Genomic DNA, 16,835 nt, shown 5'->3' with positions numbered 1-16,835 from the left:
ATGAAGAAGACGTTTTTAAATCTGGTGCGTTTTTTATTGATTTTGGACAGTCTTTACAGAGTTGCATCGGACGCCTTTTCTGACATCAAGCAGCAGGACAGCGATATCCTAGGAAGTACCGATCATACCTTTGCGCACGAGAGTACACACCGGGACACGGTCTCCATCAGCATGTTCAAAGTCTATGAAAAGTACAGTAAGGAACCTCACCGTAAGAGAGACGGAAACACCGTTCGAGGTTTCAAATCTGTCCCGGGTGAGTATTTCCCATGTTTAGAATGCATTGCACAGCAGTGCATATCATGAAATACGCAGTGACAAAAGAGACGGACAAAATGTTTGTGTGTGAGTGCCACCTAACTCAAGAGGTGCAAGAGTTGCTGTTAGGATTTTTGTGACACGGATCTTAAGGTCAGAATCCATATCTCAAAATAAATATCTTTATACAGCTAAATGTTATTGCAAAATATCACTGAACAGTAAGGTGTTGATGATAACTCCACAGTTATCCTTTATCGTGGTCTTCAAGTACACAAACTGGAACGCAGTGTGGAACATCACTAATCTAGGTGTGAGGCAGAAGAGGCTATTATCACACCCTGACAGCCTTAGAGAGGCTCATGGAAAATTCTCAGAGGAGCACTCTCCGCTAAGCATTTCCATATGGCTCAGATCCAGTGTGATGCAATGTTTACCTTTCAAACTGTAGGTGAATTCCAGGTTAAAAGAATATTCTGTTTTTAGATTCAAGGTTGGATTGTACAAAGGTGCCACAGTACCTGTACATGAAATTTAAGTCCCATCAACAGTCCATTCATTGTGGTTGAAATAATTGAGGAAGTTGTGCTGGTTGTGTGGGTCAGTAATTAACTGGATGAAGGAATCAAAAAGAAAGGACTAAAGAGTCGCTGGAGGTTTACCGCTAAGAAAGAGTGATTCATGATAAAGTACAAGGAATGTTATCATCTTTTGTAATTCTTATTAGGTAATTTTTTATTTTCTTATTTTTATCCTTTCCTTTTACAGGAGACTGCAAGGCTTCCTCCTGTTTCCAATTCAATCTGTCCTCCATCCCAGACTCTGAGCGAATCTTATCTGTCAGCGTTCACTTCCTGGTTCAGCGTCCTCGTCCTCGACCCGGGGTCTGCCGGCATTCTCGGAAGCTGTCCTGCCGCCTCCAACACCTCCAGAGCTCACCTCCACCTTCCCAGCTTCTGTTCCGAGGAACGTCCCCCAACTCGGCCTTCCCTTCACTGCTGGGGAACCTCACCTTGCCTCCCCTCCGGAAGAGTGCCTGGCAGACAAGGGATGTTACAGCGGTGATCAAGCATGCCAGGGTTCTTAGCGAGCTCCTCATCACTGCAGAATTGGATCTGGGAGTGAAGCACCATCAACAACAGAGGCTCCACCACCAGAACCACCCAGAGCGCCACCCTCAGGCCAACCTTCCCTACATGCTGGTCTACACAGACGACCTGGCAATAGACGAACCCAACAGTGTGGCCATGACCTTACAGAGGTACGGTCCGTTCCCTGTTGGAGAGGAACCCACACGACCCCCCAATGCCTCCCCCCCGGCTTCCCCCTCCAGGATGAGGAGAAACGTGCCAGACCAGGACATGCAGCTCCAGACCAACCACCTTCCTGAGGTGCACTACAACACTCTGAAGAACCACGAGCTCTGGCAAAGCACATACTTTGCCCCCAAAGCCAAGCCATCGACAGTCAAAGATGAGCGCCACAAGCTAAGCCTGGAGGGCAGTGAGGTGCTGAGTAAGCCTCAGGTGCTGAGCTTTGATGAGAGAACCATGAAGAAGGCCAGAAGGAGGCAGTGGAGTGAGCCCAGAGCCTGTTCTAGAAGGTACCTCAGAGTGGATTTTGCAGACATCGGCTGGAGCGAGTGGGTGCTGGCTCCTAAAGCTTTTGATGCCTTCTACTGTGCAGGCACCTGTGGGTTCCCCATCCCTAAGGTAAGTGAAAGTTGGTTGAAGGCCTGTCACTTCAGTGTGCCATTTTTTTTAACATTTATTGTACACATCGGGAGTCAGATAGCTGAGCGGTGAGGGAATCGGGCTAGTAATCCGAAGGTTGCCAGTTCGATTCCCGGTCATGCCAACTGACGTTGTGTCCTTGGGCAAGGCACTTCACCCTACTTGCCTCGGGGGAATGTCCCTGTACTTACTGTAAGTCGCTCTGGATAAGAGCGTCTGCTAAATGACTAAATGCAAATGCAAATACATCTAGATGTGAAAAACAGTTTTATAAAGTTCCTTTTCCTCCTCCAGGTTGTGCGTCCTTCTAACCATGCTACGATCCAGAGCATTGTCCGGGCGGTGGGCATAGTGCCTGGGGTTCCAGAACCCTGCTGCGTCCCGGACAAGATGAGCCCACTAAGTGTTCTCTTCCTGGACCCAGACAAGAACATGGTCCTGAAGGTCTACCCAGGCATGTCTGTTGACACCTGTGCCTGCCGGTAGAAGGACTGCCACAATACGGACTTCGGACACTTTATTTATAAAGTCGCAAAAGACATACAGAAAAGCAGACATTTTTGGATGAGAGATGGAAGTGGATCATCTACTCTTGGAGAGGAATGTAGGTGAGGATTGGAACAATGATCCATAAAACATGAAGATATACTCAGATACAGTGGGACGGCTGCAGAGATGTTTTGGTTTTTCAACAAAATGGATTGCTTCTGGGTGGACTCCCAAAAGGACTACTGTCCCATTTGGAGACTTAATTAGGTTTTTTTCCTTTCTTATAGCTCAGATAATGGACTTCATAGTATAATACACAATTGAACTATTGGATTCAAGTGGGCTTTGGTTTGAGCAGTGCCCATTAAGTAATGAGTGCCCAGTCCAGTACTGAAAACACTTATGTAAATAGTAATGCTACTAATACAACTAAATGAGACATACAGTATATTTGTACATTATGTGTTTTGATGTATGAATGTTAAGCCAGTACAGTAGTTTAATGCTGTGTTCAGTAGTTTTGTAGTTGATGCATGAGAGAAACTATGTAGAATATAGTGTACTATATATGTACTTTGATTACATGATTTATATTATATAAGTCACTGCAAAGTACAGATGTGATTATTTAAGCTAAGCATTTTAAAGGGAAATGTATTTCACACATGCTCGACTATGGAAACAAATGTAATATGAGACCATACTGCCCTCTACTGTTTGGAAGGTAAAAGCTGTCTGAAATGACATACTTTCACAGATTTATGGATTTGATGTGACCACCAAATTTGATTGTTCGACACCACATTATAACTATGCATTTTTGTCTGTACTGTTTAAGCTACACGAATAGGTTAATGATATTTGTTTAGAGAAAAATATATAATAACAATTTTAAATGGTAATAAACCGAAATGTACAGTTCATGCATTTAAGTCAATTTCAGATATTGTTTGTTCATTAAAAAGTTCATTAAACCATATTTCACTCTTTGTTTTCTGTTTGGTTTGAAAAGTCCTTAGGTGTCTACACTTCTCTCTCATTAATTTCTCAATCCAGTTCTTTAATTGTGTCCTTTCTCAAAGAGACACTGTTTCTCTCATCTATTCAAATGTAAACCTAAAGAATAATCTTCTCTCTCTTTACATGCCAGAATAGTCCATAAAGAGTGCTATGAGCTTACAGAATGTGCCAGAATAAAAATGTTTTGTCTGAGCCCCAGGCAGGGCCAGCCAGAAAGTGACTATGTGAATGAAGGAGGAAAATGCCAGGAGCTGGGCCAATGTCCGCTGACTCGCTGGCCCAGGGTCGGGGGTCGTCGTCGTCGTCGTCCCCCCCCCCCCCCCCCCCCCCCCCCCCCCACAGCATCATGGGACCCCAGCACTGTGAGTGTCGACATACAGTAGAGGACCTGGCAAGTTCACAGTGACGGAGGAGGCAGTAACATGCACATGGAGGATGTTCTGTAAGTTGTCGTTAAGTACTTAGTCAGTGCTATCAATTGGACCTTAGCTTCATAATAATAAAAGGAGTGTTGCTCTTTTGCAAAAGATAGATTGGTTAATACAGTTTCTTATTTCTTATTATTTTATTATTTGGGTGTAAGTTACATTCCCCATGTTGTATGTATTCGTTAGAGCATCAGCAAGCTTCCTCTGGACTGACAGTTGACCTCTAGGGGAGGAAAGCTGAGAGTGAGTGTGTGTCTGTCAGTTTGCCTCACAGTGTCCAGTGTGTTCCTCATTATCGCTGCAACTCTGTGAAATGTTTAGAGAATATTCATTAGCAGCAAAGTCTCCAGTGATAACAGCAACCTAAAATGGAACATCAATGGTGAAGATAAGCACAGCAGTGCTACTATTTTGGTTGACATGACTGGCCTGTTTACTCTAGAGCATGGGAGCGGACCCCTGGACTGTGGCACTGGCACAGGGAATCCACATTTACACTGTTGTCGTCGCAAAGTTGCTTTAAAGCACATAGTAGTAGGGAAGAATGAAGTGAAGAAGGATAAAAAAACATTAAAGCCTAGGAAGTTCGCAGAGGTACCTGAAGCTCGAACGTTCTAAAAGATGCAGTGTTCTAGAACCTTCCTATTCCAAATGTGTCTGAGTTTACTAGTCTCTACTGGCTCCTGTAGATGTAAGCCTCTAAACAAGGTCATCCTGACAGAGGACCCGGAGGGATTCTTTCATTTCTCCGACCAGGACCTCATTGAGGAGGATGAGGTGGAGGCGAATGCACAGTCCAAGCTGGAGAGCTTCCTGGTGACCATGAAGGAAGAGTTTCTAAGGAAGTTGAACCTGTCGGAGGTTCCTCAGGAGCACAGCAGGATCTACCCCCCTCAGTTCATGATGGAGCTGTACAACAAATACGCCTCTGATACGTCCGCCATGCCACGCTCTGACGTCATTCGCAGCTTCAACCTTCAAGGTATGTGTGTGGACAATGAAAAAGCTCGCTTAGGAAATAGGGCTGATATACTCTATGTGTAGAGAAATTATTTGTAGTCAGAGGAATGTACAGGCTAGGAGAGAGAAATTGGTGTTCAGGGTTGTTTTTTTCTCTGGTATCTCAACACTATGTTAACACGTTCCATATTGTATGATACTGTGTGTGTAGAAAAAATACAAACCCGGTGACCTTTTACAGAATTGCCACTGATACATAACAGTGATGTCACACACACGTCAATAACAACCTGGTTTCTTCTTCTGTGGTCTTTTATTGCACATAATCTACAATCTACCTAAAGGTGTATCATTGCCAAACCACCTGACATTGTTTGAAATGTCAACAGATCTCTGTCACTCAGAGAGAAACGGCTCCAGGTCCAAACACAGGCTCCTGTTCAACGTGACGGTCCCGGACCACGAGGAGGTCACCATGGCCGAGCTTCGTCTCTTCACTCTGCCGGAGGAGAGGTCCTCTACCGGGGTGAGGGGCACCATCAGGGTCTACGAGCTGGATCATACTGGCAGCAAACCCACACCTTTACTCCTGGATGGGAGGGAGGTCATGGGATCACATCCCTCATGGGAAGCGTTTGACGTGACCCATGCGATCCAGTGTTGGTCCAGCCGAGGTAGAGGCCGCGGGGTCAGTGCGTTCGAGGTGGTGGTGGATCAGTGGGAAGGCGGCCGGACACTCGACGACGTCGGCAGTGACAGGGGCGACGGCGCGGCTGGCGAGGGTCTGGACGTGAGCGTGGCCGTTGGGGTCAACACCTCCGCAGCTCTCCTGGTCTTCTCGGACGACCTGTCGAGCAGGAGGAGGGAGGCGAGGGAGGAGCTGAGGGAGATGATCCTCCGTGAGGAGGAGACCGTCCTGTCGTCCGGCAGCTCTCCTCAGAACGAGGACGACGAAAACATCAACGACAACGACGACGACAACATCAACAACAACAACAACAACAGCATCGATGACGACGGGAACAACCCCACCGCTGCCGACGGCGAGGACGTCCACGGCAGCGCCGGCGTCCTCCGCCGCGTGGACCTCCACCCGCGGCGGAGGCGCCGCAGGAGGAGGAGACAGGCGGAGAGCAGCTACTGCAGACGCACCTCCATGCGGGTCAACTTCAAAGACATCGGGTGGGATAAGTGGATTGTGGCGCCGCCAGAGTATGATGCCTTTGAGTGTCGCGGCGTGTGTTTCTTCCCGCTGACAAAGGACATGACCCCCTCGAAACACGCCCTGATCCAGACCCTGGTAAACCTTCGCAACCCCAAGAAGGCCAACATGGCATGCTGTGTTCCCACCAAACTGGACCCCATCACAGTCATGTACCAGGAGAAGGGCATCATAACTGTGCGCCACCTGTATGAGGAGATGAAGGTGGCTGCGTGTGGGTGCAGGTAGTCAGAGGGCTAAATATACAGTGGTGGAGGTGGAGTTTTCTCCTGGTTGTAAATCTGTACATTCCTATTGTATTTTGGTCTCATCCAAATTTAGGTGTATTTTCCATCAACGCACATTTTGTCTTATTTTAGCAGTGAAGCCTATGATAACGTTTGTCTATGTTTTTGATTATGATCATATGAAATCGATAATTGGATCGTGTTGTATTGTTTTTTATTATTAAACAAAGATGTATTTAAGATTATTCTGGACTCTGCCATCACAGTCTTGCATATGTTTATGATGTCAGATAAAACGATTGTACATAATAATGTTGTAACTTATCAGTTGTCACCTGTTTATGTTTGTTTCAGTCATAGAAGATAAATGTTTGATTTGACATTAACTTTATACCTTTTTGAAAGATTGATATGATAATACTATGACTGTTGTGCTGAAAGCAAACCATACAGAAACATTTAACTTTCTATTTTCATAGAAATGTAAGTGTAAGTATGTATAAGTATGTAAGTATAAGTGTACTGTCACAGTGTACGTGTGAGTATATAAGTGTAAAGGTATTATAAGAGGATGGATACAGTATGAATTTGAGTGTACGGTATACTTTTCTATAAAGCAAAGAATAACATTATCTAAAACCTTTGTGCATTATTTTCTTTTCCTTTTCAGAACTTTGAACTGAAATGCACTGTAGCTGTAAGGGCTTCATCAAAACACTAATTCTGTTGTATGTACAGTAGTGCGTTTTACGATGACAGATTAGTCAACAATGTATTCTAATCACGGTTAACTACTCTTTCCCGTCTGGACAAAGCCATTGTTAACCATGAGGGGATGACATTTACAATTACATCACTATATCCTGTCAGAGACAAATATAACCTCGTCTTTATTTACAGCTTGTTGTATTAAAATAAGACGTGCACTGTTTGATTTTAGCCTTGTTGCTCTCCTCTGCCCCAATTGGATTCCTTCCCTAGCTGATCCTCTCCTCTGTACGCCACGGAACTGACGCAGTGAACAATGGACCTGGACTGGTCTTAAACACAGACTCTTGGTTGTGATTGGCCCCTACGAATCGGCAGAGGGGATTATGTAAGACTGTAGGGGTATTAGAACTTTAGGTAGATTATCTGTCCAATGTCCAGTATTAGCATTGAGGAGAAGTGTGTATGTGAGTTGTGTAAGACCCTGTTGAATGACCTCAGTTGGGTTGTACTTCTCAGCCAAGTTCATGTACAGAGAAAGTGTGGCCAGTCATCAATATTTTCAACTGGTGATATGACATAAAAACAAATCTATAGAAAACTGCAACTTCAAATGTTCCCTTCTTAAAGTTGACATTTACCCTTCAATCAACTATTTTAATAGGAATGAACATAGAAAATCAAAGACATTTAAGACAACAAGCTGAAAGCAGTTTTTTGAATAGCTGTAGGGAGGTGGATCTTTTGAAAATGGCCTCAGATTCATCTTCATGTTTATCACCAGCTGCTAGGACTTCTGTTCCTTTTTCATTTCCTCTCATCCTGTGTGTTTTAAGACGGCTTACCTCGTGTAGCCCACACAAACGGTGTAATCATGTCATCCTGTGCTGTGCTGTGTGACCCAGACATGACCTCCCAAAGCCTAACCCTATCCTCCGCTCCCCACCTGGCCTGGTTTGGGTCTGGCTTGCGCTGACCTGCTGCAGGTCTGACATAAGTGAATTGGACTTTCACTTCCCAGTTTTCGCAATGATAAGGGGATTTGTCTTTGTAACTTCACCAAATTTCCTTTCACATGCAAGTAACTGAACCACTGAACCACTGAAAGTATTTGCTGTGCACAACATTTTTGAACATGTGAACTGTGTAATTTATTTAGACTTTTAATCACATTATATGAAATGCTGATTGTCATTCTGGATCCTGCAAACAAAATTGTGATGAACTTCACACAAAACATTTTTTACAGTGAAGTTCTTTTGAAACGGATGGCACACAGTAAAAGTGAAAAAGATGTAATCAGATGAGCCTGCATAGAACACCTCAAATACCAGACAATATCTCCAGTTGTGATTTTATTTTAAGCCGATGCACCGCAGATAATGCGATTAAGGGTTTATTGGGGACAAAAGCCTCTTAAGTCCATGTTGTTGTCCAAAAACCTGGCAGAGAAAACATTCCCTCCCAGCAAATCACTGTCCCTCCAAATAGATGAACCAAATGCTGATAAATAGATGAAACATTCTCTGTCTCAACACCAGTAACGATCATGATGGCAGGAGTTCCACTCACACCAACGATTCTTTTGGTGGTTCTTTGTCACATTCTAGGTGCCAATTCTTCATTCCAGCCTGCCCTGGTTCTGGATATGGCTGAGATTCTTCTGGAAAACTACTGCTTCCCTGAGAACCTGATGGGGATGCAAGAGGCCATCCAGCAAGCTATTGAAAGCGGAGAGATCCTGCAGATCTCTGACAGGAAGACCCTGGCCGCCGTCCTGACGGTCGGGGTGCAGGGGGCGCTCAATGACCCCCGCCTCGCCGTGTCCTACGAACCTAACTTTGTCCTGGTGACGCCGCCAGTGCTGCCATCCCTCCCCATGGAGCAGCTGGTGAGGCTGGTGAGGAACTCTGTGAAGCTGGAGCTGCTGGAAAACAACGTGGGTTACCTGAGGATCGACCGGATCATCGGGGAGGAAACGGCAGCCAAGCTCGGCCCATTGCTGAGGGACAACATCTGGAACAAAGTGGCACACGCCTCCTCCCTGATCTTTGACCTCCGCTTCAGCACGGCTGGAGAACAGTCTGGAGTTCCCTTCATCATCTCCTTCTTCTCTGACCCAGGGCCCCCCGTCCACATAGACACCATATTTGACAGACCCTCCAACACCACCGAGGAGCTGTGGACCATGCCATCCATCTTGGGAGAAAGGTTCGGCAAGAAAAAGGACCTGATCATTCTGACCAGCAAGCGAACCATGGGGGCGTCTGAAGCAGTGGCCTACACTCTGAAGCACATGAAGAGGGCAATCATTGTGGGGGAGCGGTCGGCTGGAGGCTCTGTAAAAGTGCAGAAGATCAGGATTGGAGATTCAGGGTTCTACATCACAGTTCCTGTTGCCAGGTCAGTCAACCCAATCACTGGTCAGAGCTGGGAGGTGAGTGGCGTGTCACCGTCAGTTAATGTGATCGCTAAAGAAGCCGTGGCAAACGCGATATCCCTATTGGCTGTCAGGAGTACCATTCCGAAGGCAGTCCAGACCATATCTGATATTATCGGACGGTTCTACTCCTTCACAGACAGGGTTCCAACTCTCCTCCTCCATCTTGCCTCCTCTGACTTCTTCTCCGTTGTCTCAGAGGAAGACCTGGCAGCCAAACTCAACCACGAGCTGCAGTCCGTTTGTGAGGACCCTCGGTTGATCATCAAGCTGTCCCAGGACCATCCAGTCATCATTGAGGAGGACTTTGAACCCGAGAAGGTTCCAGATGACCCAGAGTTCCTGAAGAACTTGGTGGATACTGTTTTCAAAGTACAGATTCTACCCGGTAACACTGGTTACCTGAGTTTTGATAAGTTCGGCGAGGTGTCTGTAATGGATCAACTTGCCGAAGAAATTGCCAAAAAGGTATATGAGCCCCTGAAAGACACTGAGAACCTGATAATAGACCTGCGCTACAACACAGGAGGGCCTTCAGCTTCACTTCCCATCCTTCTTTCCTTCCTCCAAGACGAATCACAAAAACGCCACTTCTTCACCATTTACGACAGGATACAAAACGCCACCACAGAGTACAACACCTTGGCTGGTTTTACAGGCCCAGTCTATGGCTCCAAGCGAGGGGTGTACGTTCTGACCAGCTACTATACCGCCAGTGCTGGGGAGGAGTTTGCCTATCTGATGCAGTCTCTTCACCGTGGCACCGTTATCGGAGAGATCACCTCAGGGACTCTGATGCACTCCAAGTCGTTCCAGGTTGAAGACACCGACATTGTTATAACTGTCCCTTTTGTGAACTTCATAGACAACAGTGGAGAGTGCTGGCTGGGGGGAGGAGTTGTGCCTGATGCCATAGTGTTAGCTGAGGATGCTGTGGAAAATGCTCATGAGATCATCGAGTTCCACAAAGGGGTCAGAACCCTGGTGGAGGAAGCTGGCAAGCTGCTGGAGATTCATTACGCCATCCCAGAGGTCGCTCTTAAGGTCAGTAAGGTTCTGCTGACCAAGTGGGCTGAGGGGTCATACAGAGCGGTGGTGGATTACGAATCTCTCGCCTCACAACTGACCTCTGACCTCCAGGAGACGTCAGGTGACCACCGCCTCCACATTTTCTACTGCGACATTGAGCCAGAGTCGCTCCACGACGTGCCCAAAATCCCCACGGCCGAGGAGGTGGGCTACATCATCGACGCACTGTTCAAGAGCGAGGTGTTGCCAGGGAATGTGGGATACTTACGGTTTGACATGATGGTAGACGTGGAGGTTGTCAAAGCCATCGGCCCCCAGCTCATCAAACTGATCTGGAGCAAACTGGTGAACACTGATACATTGATAATCGACATGAGGTACAATACAGGCGGCTACCCCACTGCCATCCCACTGCTGTGCACCTACTTCTTTGACGCTGCACCTCTCAGGCACCTCTACACTGTCTTTGACCGCTCAACCACCACCATGTCGGAGATCATGACCCTGCCAGAGGTCATGGGTCAACGGTACGGCTCTTCCAAAGACGTCTACATCCTGACCAGTCACATGACTGGCTCGGCCGCTGAAGCCTTCACCAGGACCATGAAGGACCTTAACAGGGCCACGGTGATCGGGGAACCCACCGTGGGGGGGTCACTCTCCAGTGGGACGTATCGGATTGCGGACAGTATCCTGTATGCTTCGGTCCCCAACCAGCTGGTCCTGAGTGCCGTCACAGGGAAGGTGTGGAGTGTGTCTGGCGTGGAGCCTCATGTGGCAGCCCAAGCCACTGATGCCCTGGCTGTGGCCCAGAGGATCATCACGGCCAGGCTGTTGAAGAGAGAACAGGGGACATAGATACTGTTTGCGGGTTTGTCTTTGGATTGTACGTTTCATGTGTAGTTGGTCATTTAGATGGTAATCAATGTTTGTTTTCCGATGGAGACTCAATTACTATTTTAATAATTTCCCTGAAAATAAATGCTTTAAATGTAATGCTAAAATCCAACTGACTACATAACACAATTAGCCTACCAGAGAAAAAGGTATGTTCTTTTTTGTCAAACAAATAGTAGATTGCACATTATGAGGAATTTGGTCACCAATCTTCCAACAAAACCTCAGTTTTGCACAAAGAAAATACTTCCCTTGTGACTGCAGGACTGATTGAGATTAATTGAGTTGCCTTTACAGAATTACCAATAGCTATATGTTATTTTGTGTGCATTATTTGATTTGGTTAATTAATAAACCAATTTGATTAATTATTTCAGTTCTATGTGCTATTTATTATATCTATGTTTGAGGATTAAGTGGAATTAGTAGCCAGGTCAATGTGATTTATTTTTTACAAAGGTTCAAACATGTCTATTATTCAATGAGTTACACATTGATTTAATTGTTTTGATTACTTTTGTGAAATGAATGTCTTCTTTTAAGTTAATTTGTAATGTGTTTAGTGTCTGGAGGAAATTCACTATCAAGACAAACAACAGTCAGTAGAGGGAGCAATTCCCACATAAATCTAGAATTCCAACCATTGAGTTGTCTTACTTCATAAGACAGGCCCTCTTTGACTTGGAAAATGGAATGGATGGAAAATCACTGATCCAACTTAAGTGTGTAAAAGAATATACTTTCGCCTAGCTTGGATATTACATAAAGGATAGTCATGATGTATTTTATAAGACTTTAATCTTGTAAGTATTTAAGTGGTGGAAGTTTTCAGAACAAGAACCAAACTGTTGGTGAAACAGTGGCAACACCTCTGCATACTTGTCAAATGGCGTAAAGTTACTGTTGTAATGAATTTGTTTGCCACTATGTTTCTTTTTTTCGGATAAATAATTGAATATAAAAGAATTAAAAGAATTATGTCAAATAAAACGTCAATCTAGTGGTCAACCAATGTTGCTCCATGTGTGGGAGAAGGATGGTGCTCATGTGAGCTGTGGGAGTAATGCTGACTGAGACTTAGCATACCACACTGTGAAGGCTAGTTTGTAGTCTGATAAGTGGAATACAGAGCTCAGCAACCATAAGCATTCTTAGTTTTGAAAAAGGTCAATCCCTCAATAGGTAAAACCTTGTTGAAATACACTTTCCAGCTTATAGGTCACAGTTTACAGCTTTTACATCAGTAAATCTAACATTCTGTACAGTCCACCAAACACAATGAACCATGCTCAGCAGTTGTCAGTCCCATATAGATGTCTCAACTGCATTTTCATACTTACTACATCAATCACATTCAAATCTTATGAAAATACTCAAAAATCCTTATTTGACAAAAATGACTACGTATTTGTGATACCTTATTAGTTCCAAGTAGAATAGCCTCATCTTTTCAGATATATTTTCTATGTAGAACGTCACCTCACTCAAATATAAACACCAGTTTATATTTAACATATATATATTGGAAAACATGTTGCACCTATTTGGCTAACTTGTTATTGTGCTTACAAAAGCACTCAGGATAATGCGATTAGGGATTTATTGTGAGGAAAATCCTCTTACGCGTGTGTTAACAGAAACCTTCCAGTGGATACAATCTCAGTTGACAAAGGACCTCTTTGCAGACGGAGGTACAACAGCAAAAAGAACTTCCAACTGTGGGTTTCATCTGTGTTCTAGAACCCGGACACAATGGCAAGAGCTCTCCTCCTGGTTGTCTCCCTGGCTATCCTGGGCAATGTTTTCATCACCCAGGCTACTTTCACCCCCAACCTGATTGTGGACATGGCCAAGATCCTCATGGACAACTACTGCTCCCCTGAAAAACTCACCGGAATGCAAGACGCGATTGATGCAGCCAGCAGCAACACAGAGATCCTCAGCATCCCGGACCCAGAGACCCTGGCCAACGTGCTCACCGCCGGGGTCCAGAGCACCATTAACGACCCTCGTCTGGTGATCTCCTACGAGCCCAACTACGTCCCGGTCGCCCCTCCGCAGCTCCCTCCTCTGCCCCCTGATCAGCTGATTGCTATGCTCCAGAACTCCATCAAGTTGGAGGTGCTGGAGGGCAACATCGGCTACCTGAGGATTGACCACATTATTGGGGAGGAAATGGCTGAGAAAATCGGCCCCCTGCTCCTGGAGCTGGTCTGGAATAAGATCTTGCCCACTTCTGCCCTCATCTTCGACCTCCGCTACACCGGCAGTGGTGATCTCTCAGGGATCCCTTACATCGTGTCGTATTTCACCGATTCAGAACCCCTGATTCACATCGACAGTGTTTACAACCGGGCGTCCGACACCACCACAGAGCTCTGGTCCATGCCCGCTCTCCTGGGGCAGCGCTATGGCACCAAGAAGCCCCTGGTGCTCCTCACCAGCAAGAACACGAAGGGCATCGCTGAAGATGTTGCCTACTGCCTCAAGAATCTCAAAAGGGCGACCGTTGTGGGAGAGAAAACCGCTGGAGGCTCTGTGAAGATCGACAAGATCAAGGTGGGCGACAGCGATTTCTACCTGGCCATCCCCAGCGCCAAGTCCATCAATCCAATTACTGGAAACACCTGGGAAGTCACAGGAGTGACCCCCGACATTGAGGTAGACCCAGAAGATGCCCTCGCCAAAGCAATTGAGATCATCAACCTCCGTGCCCAGATCCCTGCCATCGTTGAAGGAGCTGGAGCACTGGTGGCAGATAATTACGCATTTCAGAGCGTGGGAGCTGACGTAGCGGAGAAGTTGAATGGTATCCTGGCCAGTGGAGACTATAGCATGGTCTCCTCCAAGGAAGAACTGGAGATCAAACTCACTGCTGATCTCAAGACTTTGTCAGGGGACAAAAGTCTGAGGACCACCCACAACACACCAGTCCTGCCCCCAATGGTAAGGAATGAGTATCTACTGTGTCATCTTAGTCTTTGGGATATTGTGGTATACGTATTGTAACCTACTTAATTTTCCCCCCAAACATCTTTAATGTAATTTATTAATGTTTTATACATGTATGTATGTGTTCTATGTATGTAGCTGATTGTCATGTGTGTCTGCCTTAGGACTATACTCCTGAGATGTTTATCCAGCTGATCAAGGTGTCATTCCAAACTGATGTATTCGAGAATAACATTGGCTACCTGCGCTTCGACATGTTTGGGGACTTCGAGGAGGTCCGCGCCATTGCACAAATCATCGTAGAACATGTGTGGAACAAAGTAGTCAACACTGACGGAATGATTGTTGACCTCAGGTAAAATGTTCTGTTTCTAAGATGGGGCATAAGTTGTAAGGGGCAGCAACATAATGTTTTTTTTCCATTTCGTCAAACTTATTATTGATAGACTTTGGTAATAAAGGTCATTGGTCTAGGAGAGGTGGCATGTTATTTAGTACAAGTTGACAGGGACTATAATGTCTGTACACAAGTAAGCGTATTAACTGTATGTTTGCAGGAACAACATTGGAGGACCGACCACAGCCATAGCAGGGTTTTGCTCCTACTTCTTTGATGCAGACAAGCAGGTCCTTCTGGACAAGCTGTACGACAGACCATCTGGCACCACTAAGGAGCTATGGACCCTGCCTGAACTTACTGGTAGGAAACAAAGTATTTGCCCACTTGTAGTTCGCCAGACTGTATTCTTTAACGAGTCTCTTAAGATTAGTCAGCATTTTTTTTTCACTTTCTCCTCCTTCTTCTTCACTCCCACCAGGTACGAGATACGGCACCAAGAAAAGTCTGCTCATCCTGACCAGCGGAGCCACAGCCGGTGCCGCCGAAGAGTTTGTCTACATCATGAAGAAGCACGGCCGAGCCATGATCGTTGGGGAGACCACCTCCGGCTCCTCCCACCCACCCAACACGTTCCGCGTGGGCGAGTCTGACATCTTCCTCAGCATCCCCACCGTCCACTCCGACACTACCCAGGGACCCGCCTGGGAGGGGGCCGGTATTGCCCCCCACATCCCTGTGCCCGCCGAGGCGGCCCTCGACACAGCCAAGGGTATCCTCAACAAGCACTTTGGTAGCCAGAAGTGACTCCCTAACCAGGATATTGCTGGCAGCCAAAGGGTGCCAGACTAGTTGAGTTTCGTGTGTAGGTACAGTACAGTTCAATAGTTGTGAAATGAGTTATTCAAATTCCCTGCAACTAAGCCTTTGTTGCTTTTTACAGATAGTTTTGACATATAATAATGTGATTTTAGAATGACTGAAGGAAAGTGGAATGTTTTAAGAAGTGTGAGATGTGGCTGTTCGTGAAGTGGTGTGAATGCCATGAACGTTTGTGTTGATGGTCTTTGGTTTTTTGAGGCAGGACAGCTTTTGTTTAGGCTGTTAAAAAGAACCTTCTGTGGTATTCCGACCTGGTAAACAGAAGTACAATTTTGAAGATTAGTCATAAGGTTGATTCAAATTGTTGGAAGATTTCTTGAAACAATATCATATTATCATAATGTCATGTAGTTTAATTTGGAATACATTTACAAACAAGTCTCTTGGAAAGAACTGTCTCAATTTGAGGTTGGGTTCTGTTTTCTCAGTGTAAGGCTAGTATTATGTCTGTACAAAATGATGTGCCATGTACAGCAATTTGGGTTGTATCAATTCCAACAGTGGGACACAATAAATACAATGCTAACATAAAAAATGACAGTTTTGAGTTGTGTCTTTCAAAAGAGATGTTATGAATTAATTTAGATACACAAAGTCTTCATATAACAGCATCCACAGTCTTGGCATTCAAACAGAATCTGTACAAATCTCACCAGCTCAATTAAAACAGTACCACGTTCTTATTGTCAAGGTGGTTAGTGTGTTTATTCTAGGTACACACAACGCTAGACTCTGGTAAGTAGGACACCTCAATACAGTCAGCTGTGAAAAATACACTGCGTATATCAACACGTGCTTCAGCAGCAGAACTGGGGCTCATGTCTGTTTCAAGACCCCTATGGAACTGAATAGGAGACGAGCAGTTTGTGTGTTTGATGACTGACGATGACCAACTAACTAATTAGGTTATTTGTCTGGTAAAGTCCAAAATGTTTGGTGGATATAAAATACGTATTAAAAAAGCAGCATCCCATGATCGTCTATGCTAGATTTAAGATACATGTGCTCACCTCTATGGCTGCCCAGATTTTTCTTTAGAGGGAGGCGCAAAATGGAATCTTAACCCATCTTGAAATATGAAACCTGGTTCAATTCAGTCTAGCATGTCGCCGATCTAACAGTACCCATTACGCCAACTTCACTCTTCATTGCCTTTGCATTTTGGGTTTTTACAAAAAAGTTTAACGATTTTTTTTCACTCCCAATGTAAAGATTTGGATGCGGTTCTCCATAGTAGCGTACTTTTTTTCTTT

At 45.4% G+C, this 16,835-nt stretch overlaps 3 protein-coding genes across 3 annotated transcripts; all 3 read left to right on the top strand.

Annotated features, from left to right (window-relative positions):
• gdf10b (growth differentiation factor 10b) lies at window positions 1–3,407 on the top strand. The gene is made up of 3 exons (XM_067245262.1): window positions 1–256; window positions 1,027–1,970; window positions 2,286–3,407. Exons 1-3 carry the CDS (start codon window positions 1–3, stop codon window positions 2,475–2,477), a joined length of 1,392 nt encoding a protein of 463 aa, XP_067101363.1. The 3' UTR covers window positions 2,478–3,407.
• Window positions 3,408–4,549: 1,142 nt separating this feature from the next.
• Window positions 4,550–6,338, top strand: gdf2 (growth differentiation factor 2). Its single transcript, XM_067245400.1, has 3 exons — window positions 4,550–4,910; window positions 5,278–5,863; window positions 5,972–6,338. Exons 1-3 carry the CDS (start codon window positions 4,550–4,552, stop codon window positions 6,336–6,338), a joined length of 1,314 nt encoding a protein of 437 aa, XP_067101501.1.
• Window positions 6,339–8,675: 2,337 nt separating this feature from the next.
• Window positions 8,676–15,714, top strand: rbp3 (retinol binding protein 3). The gene is made up of 5 exons (XM_067244866.1): window positions 8,676–11,274; window positions 14,053–14,357; window positions 14,528–14,718; window positions 14,921–15,063; window positions 15,182–15,714. Exons 1-5 carry the CDS (start codon window positions 8,694–8,696, stop codon window positions 15,505–15,507), a joined length of 3,546 nt encoding a protein of 1,181 aa, XP_067100967.1. The 5' UTR covers window positions 8,676–8,693; the 3' UTR covers window positions 15,508–15,714.
• Window positions 15,715–16,835: the final 1,121 nt, after the last annotated feature.

The sequence above is a fragment of the Osmerus mordax genome, chromosome 10 (assembly GCF_038355195.1).
Source record: "Osmerus mordax isolate fOsmMor3 chromosome 10, fOsmMor3.pri, whole genome shotgun sequence".
In the NCBI taxonomy this organism is placed as follows: Eukaryota; Metazoa; Chordata; class Actinopteri; order Osmeriformes; family Osmeridae; genus Osmerus; species Osmerus mordax.
The sequence above is the reverse complement of the archived record's forward strand: the minus strand, read 5'-3'. Positions and strand labels throughout refer to the sequence as shown.

Excerpts from the sequence above, each read along its gene's own strand:
- rbp3 (XM_067244866.1), top strand. The coding sequence starts at position 8,694 with ATGGCTGAGATTCTTCTGGAAAACTACTGCTTCCCTGAGAACCTGATG. Across the intron at positions 11,275-14,052 it reads GAAGGTGTGGAGTGTGTCTG|GAGTGACCCCCGACATTGAG; the intron begins GCGTGGAGCCTC and ends GGGAAGTCACAG. Across the intron at positions 14,358-14,527 it reads CACCAGTCCTGCCCCCAATG|GACTATACTCCTGAGATGTT; the intron begins GTAAGGAATGAG and ends TGTCTGCCTTAG.
- gdf2 (XM_067245400.1), top strand. The coding sequence starts at position 4,550 with ATGCAGTGTTCTAGAACCTTCCTATTCCAAATGTGTCTGAGTTTACTA. Across the intron at positions 4,911-5,277 it reads TCGCAGCTTCAACCTTCAAG|ATCTCTGTCACTCAGAGAGA; the intron begins GTATGTGTGTGG and ends AAATGTCAACAG. Across the intron at positions 5,864-5,971 it reads AACATCAACGACAACGACGA|GGACCTCCACCCGCGGCGGA; the intron begins CGACAACATCAA and ends CCTCCGCCGCGT.
- gdf10b (XM_067245262.1), top strand. The coding sequence starts at position 1 with ATGAAGAAGACGTTTTTAAATCTGGTGCGTTTTTTATTGATTTTGGAC. Across the intron at positions 257-1,026 it reads AGGTTTCAAATCTGTCCCGG|GAGACTGCAAGGCTTCCTCC; the intron begins GTGAGTATTTCC and ends TTCCTTTTACAG. Across the intron at positions 1,971-2,285 it reads GTGGGTTCCCCATCCCTAAG|GTTGTGCGTCCTTCTAACCA; the intron begins GTAAGTGAAAGT and ends TTCCTCCTCCAG.